The sequence below is a fragment of the Calonectris borealis genome, chromosome 1 (genome assembly GCF_964195595.1).
Source record: "Calonectris borealis chromosome 1, bCalBor7.hap1.2, whole genome shotgun sequence".
NCBI classification, from domain to species: Eukaryota; Metazoa; Chordata; class Aves; order Procellariiformes; family Procellariidae; genus Calonectris; species Calonectris borealis.
This window is the reverse complement of record NC_134312.1, coordinates 138,606,001-138,627,422: the sequence shown is the minus strand read 5'-3', so window position 1 is coordinate 138,627,422 and position 21,422 is coordinate 138,606,001. Positions and strand designations below refer to the sequence as shown.

General features: G+C 41.0%; 1 protein-coding gene across 1 annotated transcript in view; it reads left to right on the top strand.

Moving 5' to 3' along the window:
* CLCN4 (chloride voltage-gated channel 4) overlaps positions 1-19,810 on the top strand; it is a 31,955-nt gene extending 12,145 nt beyond the window's left edge. The window contains exons 5-11 of the mRNA XM_075176377.1: positions 1,381-1,587; positions 1,680-1,760; positions 2,323-2,868; positions 5,134-5,320; positions 7,785-8,183; positions 13,825-14,041; positions 15,555-19,810. Of these exons, the coding sequence (XP_075032478.1) occupies positions 1,381-1,587; positions 1,680-1,760; positions 2,323-2,868; positions 5,134-5,320; positions 7,785-8,183; positions 13,825-14,041; positions 15,555-15,645 (1,728 nt within the window). The 3' untranslated portion in view covers positions 15,646-19,810. The remainder of the gene's footprint in view (positions 1-1,380; positions 1,588-1,679; positions 1,761-2,322; positions 2,869-5,133; positions 5,321-7,784; positions 8,184-13,824; positions 14,042-15,554) is intronic.
* The last annotated feature ends 1,612 nt before the right edge of the window (positions 19,811-21,422 follow it).

Here is a 21,422-nt window from a genome sequence, read left to right as displayed (position 1 = left end):
TAACATGACTTCATGGTACCCATCTATATTTTTCATAGTAGAAAATGTTCAAATGTCACTGTGACATTTAATACACATACTTCTTCCTTGCCAGAGCTTGAATTAAAAATCGACAACTCCCAGTCATCACTTTATGGACTCCAACTTTTTGTGGCTGAGGCACATACTCACTAGAAGATTGTATAGAATTTTCCTTGGATGAAATTACTTGGGCCAGTTACAAAAAGAGTCATTTGCTAGACTAGGCTTTAAATAAAATGAAAATAAAATAAATAGGGAGGACTACAAAGCTAAGGTTTCCTAAGCTACTGAAGATGTGAGATGCCCACCATTTGGGATGCCTGAAAAGTGTCTGGCTGTCCATCCTCTGCAAATTGTGTCCTTGTACACCATGTCATGCTGGCATGACAGCATTATGGCAGCCAAAATCTCTACTTGGTTTTCAATATTTTACATATTGAGCCTCAGTCCCTATTTAAGCTGCTAAAATAAGGAACCCTGTAATTCAAGCAGCGTAGCTATGCAAAATTTTTGAAATCAGGGCAGTCTTTTGTTAAAAGCGCTATAGAACCGCAGGACACTTAGTAATCTGACAGACAGAATCAACAGCCCAAATTTTAGAAATCTTGGCATACTTTTTTTCTTCATCTCGAGGAGAAGGATCCAAATGCTTCATAGTCACTCAGGGAAAAAACCCACCACAAATAATTTGAAATATTTAAATCATTCCCATGTTTCAAAATAGTCACGTGTGTGTGTTTTCACATATTTGTTGTAAATCTCATATGTGAGGTGATGCTCAGCTCCAGTCCGTTTCCAGGGCTGGAGTCTAAACCCAAATCACACCCTGCAGCCTGTGTGTCATGCACGTGCATTGTGCTCTATTCTAGCCACTCACATGCAAAATTAAGAGGAAATGTGTAAAAATAAGATCTCTTGGACTTTCTCATTTCATAATACTTTAATGCTTTTATGGCATGGCCATTCCAAATATTTTGAACTTTTTTTTCTTGTTTTAACTGGAAAAGTCTGTGGTTGTTTATTTGCTTTCTTCTGCTTTGTTAAAGTTGGGTCTAGTTTAACTCTGATCCTGTAAGCCAAGGAGATATGTAACAGTTTCGTATTTCTATTGATCTCTGTAAGACTCCTTACCGATGCAGGGGACCACCCATAAGAACAGTAAAAGCGTGGTCTGCTTAACCCCTGCTCAGCTATCACTGGGAAAGTTGTCCTACCTACGGTTTCTTTCTCTCCATCACTGACTCTTTTCAAGCAGTCTGTGATTTTTTTTTTTAACTCCACTGGGGTTTTAACTCCATTTGCAAGTTCACAGTAGAAAAGATTTCTTCAGCTCTTCAACATGTTCTTCCTGCTTTCCAGATAAAAACCATCTTGAGTGGGTTCATTATTAGGGGCTACCTGGGAAAGTGGACACTTTTAATCAAAACAGTCACCTTGGTTCTGGTGGTATCTTCAGGCCTCAGCCTTGGGAAAGAGGGGCCGTTAGTCCACGTGGCCTGTTGCTGCGGAAACTTCTTCAGCAGCCTTTTCTCAAAGTACAGCAAGAACGAAGGAAAGAGGAGAGAGGTGAGGTTGGCTCAAATCATCTCGAATTTCCCTGTCCAGATACTCGGTGTTTCAAAGGACTCATGCCTTGTACGTAAATATTTGCTTTGCAGGTTCTCTCGGCTGCAGCCGCCGCAGGAGTTTCTGTTGCCTTTGGGGCTCCGATTGGAGGCGTGCTTTTTAGCCTGGAAGAGGTGAGACCTGGCAGTTCACTCGCTTCAATAAATATACTTTCACTTGATGCCTTTTTCTAATATTCCTCTTTAATTTCCCAATAGTTATATGTTTGTTTTTCTTCTAAAGCAAAAATAATCATTGGTTTCTAGTAATAAGAAATAGCCAGGTATTTTAGCATAATTTGAGTAAAAGAAGAGCACTGGCTTTCTGGAAACAAACAAAATTATTTAATCTGGAAATGTATCACTGTGCTGAGCTTTCTCCAGCTTTCAGCTTGCTGCTGCATGAGCCGAGCTGCCTAGCACCCGTCTTATCGTCTCTAGCCAGCAACTTTGGATTTAGATTTATCCGATTTTTCACTGGTTGCTGCTCCCTATCTGAAAACTGAAAATGCCTTTTCTGATGCCTTTGTGAACACGTTCTGGCTGTGGTAAGGACTGGTGTTCCCAGTGAAGCCAGACGTAGAGTCACAGATGAAACACACAGCGATGGCTTACTTGCCAGTGCTGCAGTGAATAATTAAAGCAAACACCCTCTGTCACACTCAGTGAAGTGTTTACGGTCTCTGCTTGGTTTTAGGTCAGCTACTACTTTCCTCTAAAAACCCTCTGGAGGTCATTTTTTGCTGCTCTCGTGGCTGCCTTCACACTGAGGTCCATCAATCCTTTTGGAAACAGCCGGCTGGTCCTGTTCTATGTGGAGTACCACACCCCCTGGTACATGGCCGAGCTCTTCCCCTTCATCCTGCTCGGCGTCTTCGGTGGCCTCTGGGGGACCCTCTTTATCCGATGCAACATCGCCTGGTGCAGGAGGCGAAAAACCACCAGACTCGGGAAATACCCAGTCCTGGAGGTCATAGTGATAACGGCTATCACCGCCATCATCGCCTACCCCAACCCCTACACCCGGAGGAGCACCAGTGAGCTGATCTCGGAGCTCTTCAATGACTGCGGTGCCCTGGAGTCCTCGCAGCTCTGCGACTATATCAATGACCCAAACATGACCCGGCCAGTAGATGACATTCCCGACAGACCTGCCGGCCCCGGAGTCTACACCGCCATGTGGCAGCTCGCCTTGGCTTTGGTGTTTAAAATTGTCATCACGATATTCACTTTCGGCATGAAGGTAAATCGGGGACAGGCGCAGAAGCTGTCGCGAGCACACAGCACGGATGGGTTGCCATCAGCAGCTGTGGTCTATCTGGCAGGGCTTGTGAGCCTCTGACTCACACCCAGCCACACAGGTGTAGCTGACACGCCTGCTGGGTCACCCGCCCGCCAGCACCTTGCTCGGCGGGCCCCTCTCGCAGCAAAGGGATGAGCCCTGCTTCTCCACCTTCTAGTCATCTGCAGTTTTATGAAGTGAAAAAGAAATCTGGGTGTGAATTTAAATTCTTGCCAGTAAGCAAATTCAAGATGATTCCCACTGCAGCTGTCTTTCAGCTCTCGCAGGGATACGGACTCTTTACATTGTTGTCTTGTTGGATTAATGTCTTAGTGTGCCTCAAGGTAGCTATGCTCAGGGAAGTAATAGCTTTCAATTTACTGATTTACACATTTAAAACCTCACAAAAAATATAAAAGTAGCTGAAAATTTCTGGTTTTGAATCTTTTTAAGCACTGTAGCTTGGAAAAAAGAGGGAATGAGTGGGAGGACTGACAGATATATCATTTGATTATTCTGGATTTGCAACTTTTTCCTTCCATTCCTCCTCCTCCCCATAAATGGGTGATGAAAGGCCCAAGAACAATTTATCCAAACTTTCAACATATACAAAGCTGTTTGTGGTGAGTTTTATATATCTGATTGCTAGAGTCCATATAAAACACATATCTGTCTGTCTACAGCTCCCATTATCTGAGCATTTAGTTCTGGATCTGATTGCAGCAGATGATGGAAAGTTTTTCTGAGTTATACACTATATGTTATGCCACACTCAAAGCTAAAGCATCTCATCTTTCTCTTAAAAACTGAGCTGGACCTGAGGATCCATCTTTTAGAAGGCCTGTTACCCCCAAAATAGTAGGAAGTTATTGGAGTTTTGCTTTTCTTTCGTGTTTTCTCCATTTGGGACGTCCCTGATGACAAGAACTACTGAATGGTAGAAGGTCACTTAGGACCAGTGACCGAGTCCTGCTGATTTCCTGAGCAGGGAGAATGAGTGGGAGTTTAAGAGCACAGGTGTAATATTTCTGGAGGCGGATTTGAAATGAGATGCCCTTCACTGCAGAAAGTGATTTGTGCTGGGGCTGGCAGCCAGTTGTTTTTATGCTCGTTCATTTGTTTACAAACTTCTGAGTTTGATTCTTTGTTTGATATGGGGTTCTTTATTTATTCTATATATTTAAAATTTGCTAGAAGCAATTGACAGTTTCAACTATTCTGGAAAAGAACAGACAAAATAGTTTAGAAAGTCCAATCCAACTGTATCAACAGAATTAACACTATATGGTGGGGAAGATACAGCTTCTGCTGTAATCAGCCCTAACGTCCCTGGACTATGCTGAGGTTGTTAGTTCAGTTGTCTGGGAAGCTCAAGGTATATTTTCAGAATTAAAAAGATATATCAACCTTTCCTCTCTAAAACCAACAAAAACTCCATGCAAGCCCTTGCAACAGATCTGAGTTGTCTTCTCCACCAGGAAATTTGTCTCCAACTTGACAGTTACACTTGACATCTAAGAGGAAATGCACTTAGCCAAGGCAAAGTGAATTTTCATTTTCTTTTTTTTTTTTTCCATTTCAATACTGTTTTTTAATGATTTGTGACTTGTCTGTGTAGCAGACAAGAAGGTAATGATTCACAGAACTTTGTGGAAAATATATAGCAAGCTGAGATGAAGAAATAGCTGCCTCTGAGAAGTAAGCCTCCTTTCTCTAAATTTTTATTCTGCATTTGACATTTAATTTAAAATCTGGTCTGATTTAGCCTGAATGAGTAGTAATAAAACTGTAAAGTACTCTGTGTGATAGAAGTTGAAATCAAGATGTTATTTTCAGTTAAGCTTATTCTCAAGCCCATGACAGAACCATCAGCAGCTCCTGACTTCCTGCTGAGAAAGCAGTAAAGGCAAAACCAGGAGCACCTTGACTTTAAAAGTAGACTATTATTGAGAAACACCATTTATCTATCAATTTCAGTATGATGCAGCAGGTAGGATTCAAAATTACTTTAAAAAATGCATTAAAATTTTATAAAGCTACTAATACACATGTAGCCACACAAACTCAGTCACTGCAGAAACCTCAGGGAACCACAGAGAACATCTGTGGCTATGGCATTTAATAAGGAAACTGAGTTCTCTTACCACTAATAATAAATTGTTTGATCAATAAGTTCATTACTAGTAATTTTTGTCAAGGTGCTCATGTGTCTGTATTTTATTCAAGATCCCTTCAGGTCTTTTCATTCCCAGCATGGCTGTTGGAGCCATGGCTGGCAGGATGGTTGGGATCGGAGTGGAGCAGCTGGCATATCACCATCATGACTGGATCATCTTCAGGAACTGGTGCAGACCTGGGGCAGACTGCGTCACGCCAGGACTTTATGCTATGGTGGGAGCGGCAGCTTGCTTGGGTACAGTACCTGCTGATCATTGCTTCGTGCGTGCATAGCACTGATGTTTGAGGACCTACAAATTGTTTATGAGAGTTTTGTGTTTGTGTTAGGTGCTGTGCTGGCATTTCTGGACGTAATAGATGTGATGGGCTAAAGTATGGGCAGCTCCCTCAAATGGTCTCTCCAGTGATCTGCCAGGCAGTCAACAAAAGAAAGGCTTGCAGTCACCAATGCCTACTCCTTGTAATCTGCCAAAAAGCACATAGAAGGAAAGAAAAAATTGAAGTTAGGCTACGGGTTTCCAAGAACGAGTGCTTTTTGCTTGTTTTTTTTTCCCCTTTTGGTGTAAGGAAATCCACTGTAGCTGGACTAACACTACTTCCTTTAGACTGTGCTCTCTATCAGTGCAGGGAACAAACTTCTCAGTTCTGGCCATATTTTAAGCTACACAGAGGTAAAAATTCTGGGTCTTATTTTGGCTGTGTGTCACACTATGGTCAACTGGGCTGTCTTAGTTTTTGTTTTGACCATAGGCTAATATCTGATTACATTCAATCAATAGGATTTATTGGATATAACAGGAATGATCTGTTAACTATCAATCAAAGCAAGATCATTGAATAATACCTCACATACCAAATTTCTAGTCATAGATGCAACAGGAATGTTACAAGAATACCATCTGAACATGTTTTTGCCTGATCATCTTTCCCCTTCTGTACTTGTATGTTCTAGCTCCTTTTGTTGTTGTTGTTGATACCGACGTTAGATGATGAAATAATAGTGGGGAGGCATAACACATGATTAATGTAATTGGGTAGATTTGAAATGAAAGCTATACTCAGGGAAGAGCTGGAAAAGTTTCAGTTTTGGAGTCTCATGTTAGAAAAGTAGGATCATTTGTGCAATCAGTTATAGAGGAAGGAAGGCTGGGATTTGCTTGTCTAAATTTAATGTCTGTAATGTAGACATCAACATCTGAACTTGCTATGTTGATACCCTTCACAGTCAAACCAGAAAAATGTGATACTGGAAAGATCAGTCTTATCTGGCAATAGACATCTAAAACCAGGCAAATGAACAGAGGAATTTGGCCTCAAAAGTGCCTGGTTTTGGTCCAGAGATTATAAAGGCAATCTGGATCACCCCTTTGGATGTGAACACCTACAGCAGTGTAGACACATTAAAATAGTTAGGATGAATCTTACTGTCAAAAAGAGTGAAGCGCTTTCTCTTGTCCATAAATGATCTTAATGTTCATAAAAGAAATGATACACAAAAATTTTGCTCTGATATTCCAGTTGATCTGCTAGTCAGATCAACTCTGACCTTTTTTAAAAGGTCCAAATCAAGGTGCAGTGATTTTAATAGTATGGTGAGACATACAGCAGAACGCTCACTGCTTGCTGTTAAGCCCAAGACCTGTCTCACTTAGAGTAAGAGATACAGAGTAAGTATTAAATGATCCTTACTCTGGTATCTGCTCTCAGCTTTTCAGAGTCAGAAGTTTAAGGCATTCCTCAGAGGAAAGTCGTATCCGGATCATTGTGTTAAATAATCAACAGTTTAATTTTCCTGTATGATGCTAGATTAAAAGCATCTTTTAACGACCTGTTTCTGATTTCTCTCATCTAAAATGGTGCTGTATTTTGAGGCCTAAAAATAGCAGATTTATTACCTTTACCTTTAGAACAGAGGCAAAGAAATGTTACCTAATAATTCAGTAATACATACACACTTGTCTGCAGTTATGTGATTATTTTTATCCTTTAATGTAAACTGAAGGAGTAAGGAGCTTGCTTATAAAATTAAGACAGAAAGACTAGATTGGAAAATACAGCTACAACCCCATCTATGGCTGCATGCCTAGATGGCCTCAGACCAAGCTGTATACAGTTCAAATTGTATGTTATACTGATATCAAAAGCTAGGGTTTAAGCTGTAACATAGCTCTTGCAGTGGCCCTAAACTATCCTTAGGTAGGATTTTGTAACCACGTCGTGCCCAAGGATAATGCTTAGCTTTCTCTTCAGCGTGAATACAATAGGTAAACCAATGTGAAGGCCAGCTCTCAACGCCCTACCTGCCCCAGCCGTGGGACTTAGTTGATTCTTGGAGTCATTTTTAGAGGGCTCATGGCAGGATTCAGTTTCAGTTTCTCAGGTATCCAATATAGCTGATTTTTTGGCATGCTTTCTGGTTTGATAGCTCAGTCTTTTACCATTCATTATTTGCTTTTCAATGTTAGCATCTTTGGCTTGAGCGAGTTCACTCAATCTTTTTGATGAAAATTGCAGTAGATGAAAAATCTCTTTCTTCAGTGAAATAAGCCCAAAAATACTTCACAAAGTATAAGGGCAAAGTACTCAGCATGAATAATCTCATGCCTTTTTGAGCGTAAGACTCAAAAATATAAATGAGTTGCTTAGTATGTATACCTCAAGAGCACTGAGGGAAACTTGACTGCTTTCCTTGTTGGCAGGTGGTGTTACCCGCATGACCGTTTCTCTGGTGGTGATTATGTTTGAGCTAACTGGAGGCCTGGAGTACATCGTACCTCTTATGGCTGCAGCTGTCACGAGCAAGTGGGTGGCAGACGCCTTTGGGAAAGAAGGGATCTATGAAGCTCACATTCATCTGAACGGCTACCCCTTTCTGGATGTGAAGGATGAATTCACCCACCGAACCCTGGCAACTGACGTCATGAGACCGAGGCGTGGTGAAGCTCCTCTTTCTGTTCTGACGCAGGACAGCATGACGGTGGAGGATGTTGAGACACTAATCAAGGAGACTGACTACAATGGCTTTCCAGTAGTGGTTTCAAAAGACTCGGAGAGACTTATTGGATTTGCACAGAGACGAGAGCTGATTCTTGCAATAAGTGAGTAGAGTATCAGTGTACCTAAATTTGATTTTGACAGGAATTTTGGTAGGGTAGGATGTTACCAGTGTTATTCGCCTTGAAGAATGGATAAATAAGAACCAAACCTAGCTTTTTCCCCAAGTCAGGCTTTTACTAGTTCCTAGGACCCATCGCTGGAAGCTTTTCTATTGTAGCATACCACCTGGTAGACTTCCGTGGGCTTGAATTTTGTGGGCTTAATTTTGTCAGCTTAATTTTGTCATCACTCACAAGAGTACAGTACAGTTCTGCTAGAGACAACAGAGAGAAACCTGACTCATAGGGCCAGAAGTTTTGTCAGAACCAGGTGAAAAGCCACTGCAGTGCTGAGCCTCCTGTAGTATCCATGGGCCGCCGGTAGCAGCTGGGGCAGTTGTGAACCTTTGTCACCCTGTGATGAAGTGCAAGTCCCTGTGCTTCTCTCTGTTGCACTATCTCAGTTTTTCTCACACGCAGGCCTTTTGCGCTAGGGGTGGAAAGCTTTTCAGTGGAGGATGTTGTTCGGGAAAGATGGCTGAGTTTTGTCAAGCATCCAGTGGATAGCTGCCTGGTTGCCTGAGAACCCGATCCGGGTCATTACAGGTTTTGACCCATCAGGTCCTTTCCTGGTTGGCCTGATGGCTAGGTGGGGATTGAACAGACAGGCCGATTGGGTGAAAGCAAGTGTTCCCACCTTCCCCGTACCCAGGGCATCCAGAGCTGCAGAGGTCTGCGAGTGTGGCAAATCAACCCCACGGTCCGCTCCCAATTCTGGCAGTCCTGTGGTGCTGAGGGCCAGCTGGGCAGGCAGGCAGGCTGCTGGCTGGGCATGGTTGCCTTATACTTTGCAGGGGAGTGGAATGTCTGGCATATCCAAATCTCCTTGACATGGAATTATTCCTGTCTGCATGGGCCTGTTTCATCCCTCAGCTTCAGGTACCTTTAAATAGCTGCTATCTCAGACGGAAACTCCTATATTCTTCAAAAAAGCAAATCCATAAATGGAAAATCAGGGCTATTTTACAGGGCCACTTTCCTGCTCACTTCTCACAAAACTAAAATAAAATTTGAAATAACAGTGCTCTTTAAAGCACGTGTTTTTTGATGCATATTTATTTTCGTCTCCTGGATGTAAAAAGACTCCATCTAAGTGATTAGACCTAAAATTTATATTCATTTTTTTAAGGACACTCAGCTGTTACTTGATTCCCTTCTTCTCATCCCATAGCAGAAAGTCACCAATGCTGCATCAATACTACATGCAGAAGAAGAAAAGAAATGACAGAGCCCAGTTTTCTCCCCTTAAAATGTAGTGCGGAATTCTCTTCAGTAAGAAATTCTTTTCTCATTTTTTCCCTTCTGTGATATAAGTTGTCATTTCAGTTAGAGAAAATAGTTTATGAACTGAATTCATTTTGCATTTAGTTATGTATGTCACTGATTTCTCAAAACACAGGAAAGCAGAACAGGCCTTACTGCCAGTTCTACAGCTCCTCTAATTGTACAATTGTCATTTAACATCCAAGGAGTGTGGGAATCTAACTTTTTCATTAAAAGCCTACTATCACTGGTTGCTCCTTCCTCCCTCCTCCAAAAACAAGCAAAAAAAAGTCTCCATGAAGTTATAATCCTTTATATACCAGTCTCAGTATAAGAGGATTTTAAAGACACCAGGATGAAGTCCAAGGCTGCTAGCTGCAAACCCCTTTCAAACAACTGATTTTCTCAGAGGGCTAATCTTCCTTTGGTAGTAACAAAAGATGCCTTGTATGGCCAAGCTAGCAAAGTAAATATATGTCTGAAGTTTCACCAAATGTGCAAATGCTGAGAGCTGATACCATTTATAAAATAGTTTGTATTTTATCCTGCTTTTGCCAATGATTTTCAAACGTCTTCTGCATTCCCCTGTGAGAAGTAAAAAACCTTAAATAGATGTATTTAACCTACCCTGTGCCTGGCTTTTACACTGTCTGTGCCATGTCATGGCTGTAACGCTTGCTGCCATCCTAACTTTGTAGCTTTTTGTGTCTCCTTTGCAGGGAGGTATGTCAGTGGGAAAATTGCATGGAGTGAAGATGCAGAGCCCTCACTTTAAAAGCAGAAAAATCAGACACTATCTGAAGCGAGTCAGAGAAGTTTGAGGAGCTGAGTCTTTTGATTCAGGTCATAAATGGCAACATGGCTGAATGGGCTCGCTAGGAGATGTGTGAAAATGTCCAGCTATGCACTGATAACAAATAAATCAGTTAAAAATAAACTCAGCGAACATTTTAGATCAAAATGCTTTCCTGTTCGAAAACTGTTTCTTTGACATCCACATTTTCCAGAGGAAAAGGTACTGTTTCCTGATGAGCTCTAATTAAGATCTGAGGCAGAACTGAGATTTAAAATCAAAAACCTCTCTGCATAGAGAAGTTTTCCTAAAATCCTCAGCTGTCAGGGACCTTTGGTGACCCTTTTTCTCTTAGGTTGAGTATGGCAGCTCCTGGTGTCATTCTGTGCTGACTCTATGATAAACGGTTAATATTTCCAGTATGGTTTGTCTCTTTGTAACTTAAAATCTGTATTTGCTTTCACTTTTCCAAAAGACAGTGTATATGGTTCCAGTACAGGGCAGGGCAAAACACTGGTTTTGTACCATGCTAGCAACTTTTTGATAGCTAATCCTCTTTCACTGAAGGCCAAAGTTGCTTTGCATTTATTGCAGAAGTCACTGCTCATTGTTATCACAGAGTAGCTAATGTGTTGCAAACCTTCACCTCAGCTTGCTTCATAATTCTGTTCATGGAGCCATACACTAAGTTTCCTTAAACTATAACATTACTTGCCAAAAAGTAAACATCACATGTGGTGAAGCATCTTTTATTCTCTTGTTCAGGTTCTTATCTCCTCCTCATCCTGACAGCATCCAGAGATACTGGAGTTATGCCTGGGACCAGTATAAGCCCCACCTGTGCAGCACTGTAGCCAGGGCATGAGGTCTTCTGAAGAGCAGACTCAGGCCCACACCAGTATCTCTCCTTTGACTGCATTGTGCCCTGCAGAATGCCTCCTCAGTTTGAACTAGCTTTGGTGCCTCTGTATGACGACGCGTTGCATTATGTAGACACATAAGCTTTCAACCAAGAAGCTTCAGCTCCTTTCTCTGGCCCAATAAATTGTGCATCAGCAGTCTGGTAGCCCAGGGAATACTCAGGAGAAGTACTCCGATTCCCTCACACAACTGACTTCTTGGATGAAGGCAATAGCTGTTGAGCCCCACGTCAAACACGTATTCACACACAGCTCTCTGCCTCGTGATTTACCCCTACATAATTTCTTTCTTACTAAGTGGAGCACTAAACACGCTCTAGAAATGCATCCAGTCCCTGTAAAGTGAATGACGATGCCACTTCCAATTGCTCAGAAGCACCTTCAGGAGGATTGCGTCCTTCCACTGGTCCTCGTTGAGCAGGTAGGCAGGTCAGGTGGGCAGAGTCGCCCTCTGGGTATAGGTGTCTGCATTTTAGATGGCACCTACTTTACAGTCTTCCGGAGGAGAGTATTTGACCCTGTAAAGCTCTTCTTAAATTTGGCCAGCTTCAGCGGCATCATACAAAAGGCAGAGTCCTGGACACAAGCCAGGTGGCCTGTATAATGTACTTTTCCCAGTGTGGAGCTGGGAGCACAACATAGTTAATATAGGCTGTGAACTGTGAACTCCTGAATATGAGAGGCCGTTTCGCATTTGAGAGAACCACTCTAGCTATGGCAAGAGCCTTTTACTCTGTAAAACCAGACATCGTCATCCATTTGCTTTGCTCTTTCTGTTAAGCTATATCTGTTTTTCTTACCCACTGACTGCAAAAATGGTCTGTTCCTTCTATTTTACCTTTACTCTAACTCCCCCATCCAGCGAGACTGCATACAAAGTCCACCATTTTTCTGATGCCACTGAATTTGCTCAGTAGTACTACATCATTCAAATTTCTCAAGAGAGATGTTTGACTTTGAAGAGTGAAGTCATAGCTTTGCTAATCACTGTTGTGCAGGGTCATTGCCGCCTTGGGAACAGCAATGTGGTAACAGAAATGCTTGGGCCTATTGCTTTGGGTGCAGCTTCAGGAAGGAAATACCTAGCTGTCAAGGGTTTTTATCAAAGGGTGGGAGTTACCTTCAGTTTGATTAATGTTACCACTTACCACAGATCATATATCAAAGAGCGATGCAGGCATGTTCACACTTGAAATTAGACGTATGAATCAAAACAAGATGAGGCAAAGTTAGCATCATTCCTATAAATTGCAATAGGGCTTGTAATATGTGGGGTGAGAAGGTTGAAAATCATATACTGTACTGATATTAGGTTTGAGCCAGCACTGCTGCAGTTCCAGAAATATTACAAGACAATGATCGTTAAAGGAAAAAAAATGCAGCTGGAACATGTTGGAAACCATTACTGTCTACACATTACAAGTCATAGGAGCAGGTTTCTGCACTTTGATTGATGGCAATGAGTTCCAAGAATATATACATACGCTTTGAGTATGTCTGATTTGCTGTACCTCTCAAGAACAGAAGCAACCTATATTAATCAAAGATAATATTTCCAGCCATTTCCAAGAATTTGTGCAAAAAAGAAGAAAGAGTTAAATGCTCAGAGCCAAACACATGATGTGCTTATTCTGGGGAGAGAAAAGTTGTCTATCATTTGGAAATCCATCTCATATATTGGTCGCGCCCTGTAGTGTTGAGTAGAAATGAGGTAAACACTACAAAGAAAATAAACGTCTTCAATGCTAAGAATTCTTGTTGGAGCACGCTTTAAAGTAAAAGGCTTATACTGATCATGTAAAGTCCAGATGTAGTGTAAAGTTCACTTCGTAGTTTGATCAAAGTATGAATGATAGCTTTTAAACTTTTGAAAGTGGTCAAATATGTACTGTTGAGAAAAATGTATCAAACTCATTTACTGCTATACATTTTTCTTCCCTTTACTATTTTCCTTTAAGTAGGATGCTAATTTTTTTCTGCCCTTTTAAAATCTAGATATGTAAGCTCTATTTAAGGCATTAAGTACAAACCCACAAAGTTCACCCTCCATGCCAGAGACGTGTGCAGGTCTAGAACAACACCCACACCGCTCCCAGATCCCTGCGATGTGAATTTGTCTTTCCCTAGCTTTGTGTCCATAAATCCATTCACCCTGCCCAGATTTCCCCCACTCCACTAAAAAGTCTGGGAACAAACATACTGCTCCAAGCCAGCTAGGACCGTACACAGGCTGTTGACTCCTCTCCTTTGGGCATGTAATAGTAGTTTTCTGTTGTGATTCTCACAATAGAGGAAATGACATATAATCATCTGAATTTGACAGAAATTGGATTAGTGATGTTTGTGAATGCAACGAGCTGCATGTTTATTCAGAAAAGCATTATCCCAACCAAGCAAAAGTATGTGTTTGTAAAAATATCACTTACGTTTGCTTCAAGGGAACAATGTCTCAAGGAAATTCAAGTTTGCCCTGTAACCCCAACTTCCGGGGCCTCAGTATGTTAAAGACAAAAAGCTACTACGACCTTTGCTTTCCAGAGGAGGATAACTTTTTTTGTTTTGTTATCAAGCCCAACTCACTGTCTACCTTGACCTTTCTGTCCTACAGAGAATGCAAGACAGCGTCAGGATGGGGTCGTGAGCAACTCTATCGTGTATTTCACTGAAGACCCCCCAGAACTGCCACCCAACAGTCCCCATCCACTGAAGCTGCGGCGTATTCTCAACCTGAGCCCTTTCACTGTCACTGACCACACGCCAATGGAGACTGTGGTAGATATTTTCCGGAAACTCGGACTCCGGCAGTGTCTTGTCACTCGCAGTGGGTGAGTAGATGCTGAGTCAAGCACGCTTAGAGAATCTGTGGAGATTTTCTTCAGCATTAACAAACCCACCATTGTTCCTGTTTAAAGCCAAGTATAGACAGTAGCTAATTCATCAGCACCTCTGAGACAGTCAAGTGAATATTTTGATTTTTGTCTATTTTGTGAATGGAGGAATAAGGGAAGCTCGCCCAGTGTCTCTCCAGGGCAGCAAAAGAAGTCAGAATCAGAATCAAAATGGCGCTTGCCGGGTGTCATGTTTCAGTCTGTTCTCCCAAATCCTTAGTGTATTGTCATTTAGATAAGGTAAAGATAAGTACAAAATAAACCGTTCTGACTCCCGCTAGTTTTCAACAGAGGCAGATCTGGCAAGTAGTATTGTTTGCAAAGGATGTGCCTGTTTCTAGACATCCAGCTAGATTAGATGCTTGTGAAGACTGTGATAGAGATGTCACTGGAGGAAAACTAATCTGCTCAGCTTTCTGTAAAGGAAAAGGGAAAGTCCACAAAAAAAGCTGATGAAGTGTGGGCAAACATGAAATTAGAAGAGTAAAAGGCTGCACCATGTGCACTAGAAATAACATCCCATAATTCCAATGGGATTTGAGCTATTTTGGGAGCATTGCTCATCCTAGGATCTAGTGGTAAGAAGAAACTTGAAAACAGGATAGCAAAACCAGAGCCAGCATTTTCAAATATGGAAGACTAAAATTTAGTCTTCTACAAAAAGCCTTTTTGTTATTCAAATATATTGCAGCTGTTACTATCAATGCAGTCTCTTCAGCATGAAGAAAATAAGGACCATTATCGGGACACAGATTTAGGTCCTGATTTTAAGTGCTTGGATTTGGAAATGTTGATCTTGATTTCTAGCACTTACAAGAAATGAAAGGTGGAAAAACTGTAACAATGACAGTTTCAAAATTCAGTGCCTCGTGGCCTTCAAGGACTGGAAATAAAAGCCCTTGAATACTGAGGGTTAGGAAATTTTTGACTCTTGGGGCCAGACATCCCATAGGCCTCATTTTTCTTGACAGATGTAATTCATTTAGGTATACATAAATGAGAAATTATCAGTCAAATTTGAAGGAATTATGTTGTCGGACAGTGAGAGTTTCAGAAAGTCTGTGCTTTAGCTTAGTTCGTGTATTACTAAACCCTATGCCCTAGCTCAGGGCGCTGGTGCCTTGGTTTTGGGCTGTTGGTCCTCTGCAGCCTGAGCCTAAGGAAACTCTTCACTTTATTGAACAAAGTGTCAGTAGTTGTAGCTCCTCACTCAGTCATGTTCCCAACAAAAAGAGGTAACAACCTGAAGTATTTCACTTAATGATCATGGCCTGGGTAGTAAAAATACACGAGGTGAGAATGTTTTTTATAAAAGATAATCATTGGGGAATGGATGAGACGGACAGTGCTATATGGAAGCACTCACAAAATGTCCCTGCAGCTGAACAGGGGAAAAAAATGGATGATATATGAGATCATTGTTGACCTTTCCTTTCCTTTTCTCCTCTAGGAGGCTGCTGGGTATCATAACTAAAAAGGATGTGTTAAGACATATGGCTCAAATGGCAAACCAGGACCCTGAATCTATCATGTTTAACTAGACTGGTAAAGGAAGAAGAAAGTAACCCCAAAGGAATCCCTTCTAGATTAACACAAAGGCTATGTTTGGTGTTTCATTTTGCTTCAAGAGAAAATGTAACGTGTATGAGGAATGGCCCAATATGCCTCTGACAGAGGGAGTGGATGCAGGATGGCACTTACTTAATGAGGAAGGCAGTTTAGAAGCTCTGAGCAGCTGCAGACATCAAGCTGTGTTTCCTTAATGAGATTCCCAACAGCCCAACTGGAGCGTTGGTGGGTTTAAAATGATGTAGTGCTTAGAGACAGAGCCAGGAGTGCCAGTGGCACAATCAACGTTCACAGTAACTCTTGAGGCAGGTGTGAAGACTAGCAGACACTGTTTATATATGAGCTGTTAACAGATATAAAGATTTGTGTTCCAAACTAGAGAGTGTGTATGAGTAATATCAGTTGTTTTTGTTACTGAAATCATGGCTATTTATTTGCTACTGAATTATACCATTTTCATGAGGGAAAAAAGCGTCATATTTTAAAATGAAAAATTTTGTCATCTTCATTTATTTTTGTAGAAGTTAAGTGAATCAGGACTGGAGTTAAAGGAGCAAGAACACACTTCAACTCACTTCAAAACATGGTGTCCCCTGCTCCTTGCTTTAGTCCTTTGAATTTTATACAGTTTAGCATTTCTGTCAATCTGCTTCCCTTTATTAATGTTGAAATGTGACTTATTTGTAAGGATTTATTATTTCTCTATGCAATTTTGCATACAGGTACTGTAATATTTAGTATTATGTGGTTTGCTGTGACAACAGGAAAAAACATAGAAGCCTGTGGAGGAATTTTCAAAGGCATTGAAGGGAGACTGGTATCCAGCTCTCATCAATGTTAGTGACAAGCGATTGAATCCCTCACCTGTCTCCCCTTGTGTACATCACCATTTTTCACCAACTAATGAAGCTCTGCATTGATTCCTGATTCTCCATTTAGTTCGTCATTGCTATTTCTTGGCATTTGACTGCACCTGCCAAGAGATTGCTGAAGTTAAATTAACAGTCACAGACATTTATTCTGTGGCAGATCTACTCTTTATGCATCTGCCAGTCATAGGACTGTGGAATCCATCTCCACAACACTGTGGCCGGATAAGATCAAAGGGACTAAGAATGCAAACAATGATAGCAAAGCTTTAATTACTGATCTGTTTGCAGCAAGAACACAAAATTTAACAGCCCGCCGTAGAGACCTCCGAGTCACTCAGGTAAAAATGCTAAATTTTCCTAAACCCTTCTTCTGGTCCTATGTGAGATGCACAGAGTCAACGTTGTCTGTGTTAATATACTAGCACTTTACTGCTATCAGTAACAGAAGACCAAATTCTACTCTCAGTAACACATAATCCACAGTGCCCGGTGTTTGCTTTATAACTATAAGCTTAAAGATTGGAGAGATGTTGCATCCTAGCTTAGATGCCCTGAATCCCCTTCAGATCCTCCAAGAGTCTGGACCCTTCGTATAGGCATCTAAGACCTACGGTATTTTTGTTCAAATTCATACAGGTAGCTCAAGTCCACTGTGTCCAGATGGCCTTCATGGACCAGAGGTGTGGGGAGTCCTTTCATGCCAGAAGAGCCTGTTGCTTCCTCCAGACAAAAGCCAGACTGTTGATCTAACTTGTAGGCAACGTGCATGATTATTGTGTCCCTGAACTGAGACAACTAGCCAGGTGTGCCCTAAGTTAGATGCCCAAAGTTACATGTCACAAATTCCTCCTCTTATCTCCAGTGACCCTGCTTCCTTCTGGCATTTGTCCCACTGCATTCACACAAAGTATGGCCCAAATTGTTTAAGAAAAAGAAACGGAAGTAAAGGGATAATTTTAATCTCCTAAGTACCCTATTTAACAATAGTGTTTGCAACAGACTAACATAAATATATGTAGCTCTGGCCAAAGCCCACAAATACTCCAGTGTATATTTTTCGTTAACTGAACATCTGCAGTACAATGTATTATTAAAGGGATATTATTAAAGGGATATGTAAACTACAGAACTGAGCAACCCTTTCCTTCTGAAAATAGGAAATACAACATCATATTGTTGTTTCTTATGTTTTTCTGTGAAGCTATCATCAGCCAAACTCATAAAAAGCCAACCAAGTCAACAACCAAGCTCATAAACATTGGATTCCCTCATTTGAACAGAGATGCCATCATAAAATCAGTGCATTCCCACAACTAAACCCAAAAGAGGCTTAGTATGAATGTCAGTTCCTACCCAAAACTAGAATCTAAGGGATTTGGACTAAGATCAATAGGCTGACTTTTGAGGGCAATCTTGTTCTGAAATTAAAACTGAAGGACTGTGTTCTACTTTTCATTTTTATACTCTTAATGTTAATACATACATGTTTGACGAACAGTTTCTCCATATTCCTTTATGTTTACGTAGGAAACAAGTGTGCGTACTCTCCCCACTTGAACACTAAAATACCTCTTTCACTCATAAGCCAAGAGAAATAAATTGAGAAGTGAATTTATCTGTTATTTGAAATCAAACTCAAGGCTTCATATATGTCAGGGAAAAGGAGATCTAAAGCCTTCTCTGTTAGCTAAGGAAATTTCAGCCCATGCTGCATTAGCATGTAGTCCACGGCAGAGCTAACTCTGAACATTGATAGTACTGAGGGCAATGTTTGCTAAAAGGAACTAGGATGGTATATCAACACTGAAAAAATTATCGTTTCTTGAGAAAAAGACACAGAGTCACCTAACTGAAGTTAAACTGGCCATGAATACAAACTCACTTGGGTATTGACTTGGGTTATCAGCTTAAACTCAGTCCGTGGCTATGCATAGGCATACACTTTCGTGGCTAATTCCCCTCAATACCCAGATGCCTGATCCACCAAAACCAACAGTCAGCCCTGTGATAGCTTGTTGCCTCGCCTTATTAGACTGCATATGAGGAGCCCTCAGGGCTTAAGAACAGGAGCTATAAAACCAGCATGGTGGTTTGTAAGAAACAACAGAAGGAATTGAGATTTATGCACTTATTGCGGGTGCAGTTTGACCTGGGACTACCCCCCAAGCAGAAGGCAGGTAAATGGGGGTCCAGCTCTTTTCTATCAAACATGTTCCTCTTTAGATGGAATGGTTTAAATATCTAAGGGGTCAAGGAAAAAAGCTTTGGATGTGTAACTGTATGTGGGTGGTTAGACTGCTACTCCTTGTTCAAAATACATTAAACCTCCTTAGAGCAGGGACTGGTATTGAGCTCTCCAGACATGGCGTAGCCATAGCTAACGTCAGTTGCTTGGCATTATCAAGGCTGAGGTGATGCTAGAATGACAAGAAGGGTTTTGAAACTGGAAAGACTTTGCTAATTAGAAAACTTAGCACTTCAGACACTTCCAGAGATGGTAATTGGCTGTAAGTCTTTCTGTTGAACTTCCTCTGTGCTACAATCTTCATCGCTCTTTTAGCTTGAGTGGCTGAATAGGGAACACCCTTAATATGTTATTAATTTTCTTAAAAAATGCAGTTCTGATGTAATGATTTAAAGCCCATTATCAGTCACTGTTTTCCATCTGTATTCCCAAATATGTCTCAGAAGTTACTGAATAGAATCCAAGAGGCATAGATCTCAGCCTTAAGTATTTATTTGAATTTTTAGAGCTCAAGATAGTCACGTAGCCTGATCAATCTGAGAGTTACGTAAGTGCTTTAGTATATAGTGCTCACTTTATGCAACCTCAGTTCAATCCTCGTAAGCAGTTGGACTTTGAAGATGTCAAATTAAACAAGAGAACAGAAGTCTTTAAATGATGCAAGTTCAGTATTGTACCTTTGTTTTGCATGAACTGTGTTACAGTTATATTCAGCTTCCGATGTGTACTTGAAGCAATCTGTACCAGAAAGTTTATTATTAAAGTACAGAAACATGGATGACATTAGCCAGACCCTTTGGCTGTCACAGTGATACTAAATATTAATTCTTATGCTTTGATGAAGCAGGGAAAGAATGTTTAAGAATTACAGGAGACCCACTGATTCCGTGTTGGAATGACACTATAATTATTTTGTTTGGTTTTGTTGTTTTTAATTGTAGAAAACATTGTATATGTTGCACCTTATCAAAAACAATATTTGGACTCTATTTTTTAAATAAAACTGACTTACAATACTGGAAACATTTCTTGAACATCTTATTAATTGGAGAGGTGTTTCACTTAATGTCTCTGCATGATTTTGATGTTTCCTTTTCCCACCTATATGGATAACTCAAGCCTGATGAATGATTTAGGCTATTTAATTCAGTTATGGTTTAGCTAATATTAAGTAAGGAATTAGTAAAATTCACGCAGTGGACTTCAAAGAATCTGCCTTAACAGTTGCCTGTTTTATTTTCAGAGAGAAATGTTTTTTACTTCAACATCATAAATCTTTAATAAAAGAAATCTAAAAAGAGAAGAAAAAAATTTCTCCTCCCAGGTTGTTCTGTTTACAATAATCATGAAACTTCCTTAAAGCTAGGTGTTGCAAAGCCCTTATGATTTCAGTTTTTGTATATATTTTTCAGTTGCACTTTAATTCAGAGCTAAGCTCAAAGACTGAAAATGGCAGGTTCAATCATGCCCATTTAATTGGATGAAACATCCCTTAAATCTCTGTCAGAGGCTAACTTTTAGGTAGTAGTAAAGAATATGGGCTTCTTCCTGATTAACGTACTAACCAAGCAAGTAGAAAGGCACTATGGCTTTGTGCAAATGAGACATTAATCAATGGTTTATCCAAAAGAAGCACTACAGATTTCAAGACATGCTCCAGAGAACAAGTTTGATAAAATTTATATATCAGCAATACCCTAGTTTAAGTTAAATTACTCATTTCAGAAGCTGGTGCTGGAGTGCCAGGGCCTCCAGCTTCTTCCATGGATTGCTGTGGCCCTAAGACAGCCCAATGCACATACCGAAAAACCAGGAGGCATCAGGCATGCAGCAATTTAAATAAGTGGTAATAGTTCCTGTAGTTTGTAGTTGGTCACAAGGGACTGAGCCTTAGACCTACCTGTCATCACTTGTGATGGCACGGCTGGGAAATGGAAGCGAAAATGTTGAGAGGAATTCAGCACTGCCCTGTTACAGCTGTGCACCACGTATCCTGGCCTGGATCCTCATTTCATCTAAACCAAAGACCATCCATGTGCCTTTTTGCTCCTTCAGGAGGCCCTTCCTCCCCATGTATTTATTTCCTACAAGCAATATTATTCCCCTGTCCTGCACCTCTACTTCAAACGCGATCTTGCTTCCAAGTCCTCTCCACTGTGGTGGCCCGGATGCCCACCAAGTACAGTCTTACAGACACCGTATCCCACACAAGAAAGGTGCACCTGTGGTGGATGGGCCCCTCTCACGGCATACGGGATTTTGTATTGCTCCCTCCCGGAGGACATGGCAAACACGATGTTAGTGGCACTGGTATGATGCACGGAGTTTTTTCTTTTTTTTTTTTTTGGCTTGCTATCTTAATGCAATATCAAAAAGATGGACTTTTCAGAAAAATAGCTGCTGCATTTGCACAGATCAATCTATACATGTTCACCATCTCAACCAGTAACTAGTGAATTCATAGTGAAGGCAACCACGAGCTGGGACGTGACTGTGAGAACTGTAGCCTGAAGCAGTTACGAGCTCTCAGGCAGAATGAGACAGGAATTGCTGACCTGTAGCTGCAGCATTTGGTCAACTCTGCATCCCTCCTTTAATCTTCCTTGCATTCTGACCATAATTAATATGCTCA